At 35.6% G+C, this 6903-nt stretch overlaps 1 protein-coding gene across 1 annotated transcript; it reads left to right on the forward strand.

Moving 5' to 3' along the window:
- Positions 1 to 40: 40 nt before the first annotated feature.
- On the forward strand, positions 41 to 3390 carry LOC137391731 (uncharacterized). The gene is made up of 3 exons (XM_068078262.1): positions 41 to 224; positions 2863 to 3006; positions 3211 to 3390. The coding sequence occupies exons 1-3, from the start codon at positions 48 to 50 to the stop codon at positions 3277 to 3279; spliced, it is 390 nt and encodes a 129-aa protein (XP_067934363.1). The 5' UTR covers positions 41 to 47; the 3' UTR covers positions 3280 to 3390.
- The last annotated feature ends 3513 nt before the right edge of the window (positions 3391 to 6903 follow it).

A 6903-nucleotide genomic window follows, 5' to 3' on the forward strand; every position in this document is an offset into this window, starting at 1 on the left:
TACCATTTAATCGTTATGGCTAAGAAGCCATGCGCTAGGGCTATACAATGAAAATGGCCGGTGCCAAAACTACTCGCGGCTTGGATACTAGTAAAGTTTATTATGCATCGAACGCAGAAGTCGTAGCAGCTCAGGAACGAGCAGCTATGAGGCAACTAAGAAAGGCAGAGTTTCAGAAAAAGTTAACTGATCCTGGTAGAGGTGCAATAGATGCTCCAGCCCTTGTAAGTCCTATTGCCTGGTTTTCCTCGTAGTTTTGTAGGCCTGTGTACTATCCCAATTACTTGTAATAGATTCGTTTTGAGTTATAATTGCCTGCGTGATGAAGATCGATATTTTTGTGAGCAATCATATGGGTACTTTTATATTCAACTTGCTTTGACCTGTTTTAGGAGAATCTGAGCATCATACAAATGCAAACGCCTAAATTCATGTATGCCTTGGGCAGTATTAATCCTCAGCAACAGCACCAACGAATATAAACATCCATCTCTTTGCTAGCCAGATGATGTTGACTTGTTTTATAAAATAGTACCTCTGTCAACAAAATTTAGCACTGACTCAGTTGCATGTAATTAGAGGACGTCTAAGTAGGCTAAGGGAAAGGGGGCAGTATGCGCCATGTTTTTTTCAATCCACTCTGGTTTGAACAATTTAAATGATGTTGGGCTAGAAATATAACGTAGGTTTTAGGAAGTATTTCGAAAAGCCTACACTTCGTTATTTCATCTTCACATGATTTTCATAGCATTAGATAATTTTGCAAGAAGGTAGAGGGCGGGCATTATGCACAGTTACTAGGGTAATTTGAATCAGGTGCAGTGGCTAAATATACGTCTGTCTAAAGTACTTATTTTATGTCTAACTGAAGTTACCATGGGATGGTAAGAAATGTCCTTTCACAACATCACTGCTGTAAAGTGTTGGAATAATACTGGTCTGCATCTAAATCATGGGAGCATATTAGCCAGTTTTTTTAACTGTTTTCAAGTTGATTGTAAGTCAACATTGTATGACAAATTTGATTACTTGTATGTAGAACATATATAAGATTTTGTTTTATTGGCTCAGAAAAACAAACTACATCACATACGCTTTAGACAAGAAACTTTTTTATGAGCTATTGAAGATATTTTGGCTTTCAGACTTGCCGTAAAACTTTTAATTGAACGCCATGGCGCTCTATAGTTCAACCTTTCTTCTATATTGATGGTGAGGCTGGTGATGTATTTTTCAAATGGTTCGTCAGAATTTTCGGAAGATAAATTTAGCCTTATTACAGGCGAAACGGATGTCGCCTATATTTTGCAATCCTTTTTCCAGTGGAGCGATATTAAACCTTTTCGATGCAATAAATCTGCTAACTTACCTCCAACTTTTCAAAGATCTCGTAATAAATATGCATCAAAAAATATCTCTACCAGTTGATATATATTGCTTGCAATTGACCTGCGATGATATTATAGCCTGTGTCCTTTTTTGCAACTTGTTGAAATTTTCAATTTTTATAAATTTCACTCGAAATTTTAAGACATATTTTAATTTTATATCTATATTTAAAAATGTTGCATTAAAGCTCATTGCATTCATTGATATGTTTGCTACAGTTCGCAGCCAAAACTTGCTGTTTATTTGCAATAGAAGTGGAGTTATGAGCATCGATTCATTGTAAGCTGTGTTAAGATAGCTGCATGGAGCTATTAAATAACATGTTATAATCAGCATATTTATAAATTATATAATGATAATCTATCAAATGATACCAATATATATATAATTATATATATGAACAAATGACATGAATGAACTATTTATATTACATGCAAAAACAAAAATTAAATTTTTTAAAACGAAAACATTTACATCGTTTGCTCGGATAGCTGCTTTCTGATTGGTGCTTTCGATGGAACGAGCATCTTTTAGTTGTCCAATATCTTCCACAATATCTTCTGGCCTCAACTCTTTTTCTGCACTGCTAAACTTTTACGCACTGCATTTAGCACAAACGCAACGCGTAAAAGTTTGCTCACTAAAGGTAACCTTTGACCCAAAACTTGAAAACTATTTTTATATGCATGTTGTTCAAAGTATTAAGACTGTGGTAAACAAAGAACTACTATTAGCCTGAAACAGTTAGTAATTATTTCTATGGTGCTGTTTTCAAAGTTCATCTACCGTTGTAAATTTAAACCGTTTTTATATATGTACATGTACTTCAAAGTATTAAGACCGCGTTAAACAAGGAACTACTATTAGCCTGAGACCGTTATTGATTATTTCTATGGTGTTGCTTTCGAAGTTTTAACGAAAAAGCGAAAATCTTTGGAGTTAAACAACGAAAGAATTGATTGTTATTAATGTAACCGATTCATTATTAATACGATTTTTTGGACACTTCTGTTCTGATCACCTAATATTATGGGTTCATAAAGATCAAAGATAGTCAAACTGGCGGTCAAATAGAGGTGGTGTTCAATTAGAGGTTCTGCGGTAGTTAATATCGTATTTTGTGCTAAGATCAAATTCGAAGATAATACTGCCAAGTTTTCAATGGTATTATGCTCTACTGGTGTATGAACTTCGGTTGTAGACACAATTAACTCATCCATATCTCCTTCACTATCTGATTCATCATCTAGGGAAACAACATCTTCAGCATCATCATCAGATGTCTTCGAGTCTTGCACTCTCCTATGCTTTCTGTTATATAATGGTCTCTTTGCCAAATGAGATGATAGGTTGATAATGCCATAAAAAGCCTTTTGAGCATTCTAATTGTGGCTAACCGTATATCACTGATAGTTATTCTGTGCATTTGTCATGGATCTCTAATTTTGTTAATTGTGATCTCTAATTTTGCAGTTTGATCCAGCGATGCAGAGGTTTATGTCGATGAAGGTTTCTCATTTCGATAGCCATAAGGTCACCCGTAAGGGCACATGGGCATTTCTCTGGGGCGCTGTTATACCTATCGTGACCATATACAAGTACTTGAACTACGAGCAGGTTTGTATTATCTTTGTTATATTTGCAAGTTTTTTTTCACATTGTATTGGTGGAATTTTTTTGTAGATTTGTTTTTGATATTGCAAGTGCATTTGCTGATTAGTTACCACTCAAAACATTCAACTAAAATTAAAGTTAGCATTGTGTGCACTTGAATAGGAGTTGTATGCTCGTTGTAAGGAGGGGATAACTCTTATTGTGTAGGAAAGAAGGGAACGCGTCTTCAGATCAGGGTCCATCCCATATGCGGAGCGACTCTGGAAGTATGATTGATGGCTGATCTGCCTCGATGCTTGCAGTTTTGTCTATTTTTTCTCATATTTATCTGTGGTTTATGTTTGTAAATGTATTAAATACCAAATATATGAATAGGTTTACTAATTATTTCCTGTGTCTTCTTCGTTGGCAAGTTTATGTGAATATATATACAGACTAAACATTGAAGCTTATCGTAAAATCATCATTTATCATAAATGCGTGTTCTTCCCTCTATTAAGACGATATAGACTTTCGAACAGAACAGCCGTATATTTGTATATCAGCTACCAATCAGCATTAAGCAGGAAGTGGTTTGCAATTGCTTGGTACTAGCGATGATGATGGGGACTGGTATTGTTAGAAGAGTCTGTATCTAAGGCAGAAATAATTATTGTCGTAATTATATACATGGAAGTGGGAAGTTATTCGAAGCTTTAAGAATGCATATAGAGGTGTCAGTGGTGAAAGTATTTACAATGAAATTTCTGAGGCTAACTTCATAAGGCAATTCAATTGATGTACTTTTACAAGTTTAAGTAATTTTTTGGTGCTTGTCTTACCGCAACCACTCAGCTGTCTACAACTGTGTAGATATAGTGAGTTGGATACTTGCTTTTCAGGTTTCAATGGTGTCGGAGTAGTTCTGTTAGACCTTTTGGCATGAGGAACTAAGATCACATGGGCAAATTATAAATAATATTGAACTGCATCATATAAGGAACTCTAGTTCAATAACAACTACGTCTGACATTTATTCATCTATTGTAAGCTGGGTTGATGCACACCTGTTAATCCTTGTCATTATCTAACTATACTTCCTGCAGCTACTCAGCATGTTGGGGTCCCATCCTGAAGTGCACTTCTCCATATGCACCTTAACTCTGTATTTTGATTGGTCTAGAATACACGTGGCATTCTTTAGGGCACTTCTAAATTGCCATTTTCCGGCTTATCTATTAAAAAGCTCATTTTAGCTTTGCGTAATACCTGCTTCACTCTCCACAAACCATAAGATAATAGTCAGCACCAAGTGCAAGGTACTCAGTAGGAAGAGCTTTTAGTTGACTGCTATTGGCTCTCTTATCAACATAGTTGTTAACTCTAATACATATATGTATCTCAAGCTACCAAGTTAGACTATGCTCTCTGCTATGTTCTTCAACAGCATAGTTTTATTTATAAAACAGTTTAGAGGAAAGATGATGATTATCGTGTTGCCAGCTGTGATTTACTGAAAGTAGTTCAGAGTAGAGTTGCCCCGATTTTGGTATCGGAATCGGTATCGGTGCCGATATGAGCGTCAAGTATCTGAATCGGTATCGGCCGATCTTTTCTTAAAAAATCTGAACCTTCCGATACTTTTTACAGATCAACCATTTAGCAGAAAACTGTATTTTAGCCTGCTATACTAATAAAAAATCGTCAGCTGTAAGCTTCTTACTTTTACTTAATGAATTTCAGGCCTGCCACACAATTTATTTCATGTCTATAGCCTGATCAACACAGCGAAGGAAACTTTTTAGCCAGAACGTAAACAAAAAGTGTGGTATTTCCCAATTACAGCGATAGGTTTTATTGCAAGCAATCACGAACAAGATAACAAGAGTGGGAAACAAGAACGCAGTGTAATATTTCTATTTACTAGCATTACGAAAGTAATTTAAACAGTCGACGCATAAAGTTATCCATCACTCTCTTGATCCTGACGATACAATGGATCGTTTGTATTGTACAAAAAACGGTAACCCCAGTGGCGTATCGGTATGTAGCCTGTCCTCCAACATCTGTTGCAAGAGAATCCCCCTTCAGTACGCTCGGCTACATTGATAATGATGGAAGAAAAGAGACGTCTTACTGAGATAATTGAATCACCAACGGTTTTTAAAAGAAACATTGATTTGCTCTAAACTTGTCCAGACACAGCAGTTCATCCAACAATAGAAGAGGGACTTCGTTATTACAGATAGAACTGTACCACTAACAGTAATTACCTTTATTTACAAATTACAAGAAACATGGACTGTTTTGTTACTACATGCACGGTATATCAGTATGTGAATATGTATATATTTTTTTCCATAAATGCAAACAAATAAATACAATAATATTCATGTTTTCTTTGCATTATGTTTGTATTTGCATAAAAAAATGAGCTACTATCTATGCAACACAAAAGATCTGAATCGGTATCTGAATCGGATTATTTTTCAATTAGGATCGGTATATCGGATCGGTATCTGAATCGGCTGGTGAATTTAGAATCGGGGCATCTCTAGTTCAGAGACAGTCAATGCTGCCAGTTTACGTTATTATGTGGATGCACTTTAATGAAATAAATGATAAGCCCTTACATGTGATGCTGCCAAGGTCACGAAAGTCGCTAAACGAAGTGGTTTATATGCATCTATTCTGTATCTTGGTAATTTTAACCTGTTTGTTGTATGGGTCTATGGTATTTTTAACCTGTTTGTTGTATGGGTATACAAGCTGTTCTCTTAAACCATGTGTTGCAAATAATGTTCCAAAGGTGGACAAGATGCAGAAATTTTGCAGAGTTGGCGCAAAAAACAAATGATTTAAATCGTTTATTCAAATCCGGATTTTTTTTAATAGAAAATCATGATCTTTTCATTGTTTTGATTTTTTTCATGGTTTTGCACAAATCAGTGTTTCTTGACAAACAATCTTGTTTTGATGTGAGTAACAAATATTGCATGTAAACACTTCGCTGTCATGAATTAGCAAGTGTGATGGAGATAATTGAGTGTGTGTGTGTAGTACAATGCTACAGAAGGAACTTTGAAGTTAGAGCCTGTGAGTTTATTCAGTGAACCTCAAAGCAGCATTAATTGTGAGGTAGCAACTCTCACTGGTACAGTTTTCACTACTCACTACTCTGTTTAATAAATGGCATCAAACTTAACTGTTAAAATTTCAATTTTGGGAACTTTCAGAGCTCCAAGTGTCTATTTTGTTATTTTCAATATTTAAATGTAATGTTCGGTTTTTGTAACAAAATCTCAAGATATTAAAGAGTTTAGAGATTTACCAAAAAGGGTCCACAAGCCAGTTGAGCCGACAGGTCCAAGCTAACAATGAGAGCTGCAAGAAAAATATTTTGTGTTTTTCAATCACGCTGGTTCAGAAATCCAAAGCTGTGGTCTTGAAAAAGTAGGCACCTTTGATTTGGAAGGCCAGGTGTCACAAACTCTCGCCATCTGGTGGGGTACCTTTGAGCGTGCACAGGTTATTGAAGAATCAGGGAGAGAAAGGGAGATTGGTGTTTTACTATATAGATAGATATGACCTTTAATATTACTGTTTAATTTTGCCTAAAGCTAATTATACCAGGAGACAAAAACAGGTACCGGATAAATGCTCTTTGATGATGGGCAACCACAAAACCTCTGACGAGCAAAAAGGAAGATTTTGAATGTGCGAAGTTGACAAAATAGATGATGATCAATAGTATCTGATGAGTATTTTCTGCGTATACACACTTATCAATACAATATATAATTTGCTGTTTAGATGATGTTTATATGATAAATTTAGGATGGATGTTGGCAGTCAAGTAGCTAGTAGAGTGTATCTTGCCTTACGAGTTTAACTTGTTCCAGTGTTGGCATTGTATGGCGT

The sequence above is a fragment of the Watersipora subatra genome, chromosome 3 (genome assembly GCF_963576615.1).
Source record: "Watersipora subatra chromosome 3, tzWatSuba1.1, whole genome shotgun sequence".
NCBI classification, from domain to species: Eukaryota; Metazoa; Bryozoa; class Gymnolaemata; order Cheilostomatida; family Watersiporidae; genus Watersipora; species Watersipora subatra.

Excerpts from the sequence above, each read along its gene's own strand:
- LOC137391731 (XM_068078262.1), top strand. The coding sequence starts at position 48 with ATGAAAATGGCCGGTGCCAAAACTACTCGCGGCTTGGATACTAGTAAA. Across the intron at positions 225-2,862 it reads CAATAGATGCTCCAGCCCTT|TTTGATCCAGCGATGCAGAG; the intron begins GTAAGTCCTATT and ends CTAATTTTGCAG. Across the intron at positions 3,007-3,210 it reads AGTACTTGAACTACGAGCAG|GAAAGAAGGGAACGCGTCTT; the intron begins GTTTGTATTATC and ends CTTATTGTGTAG.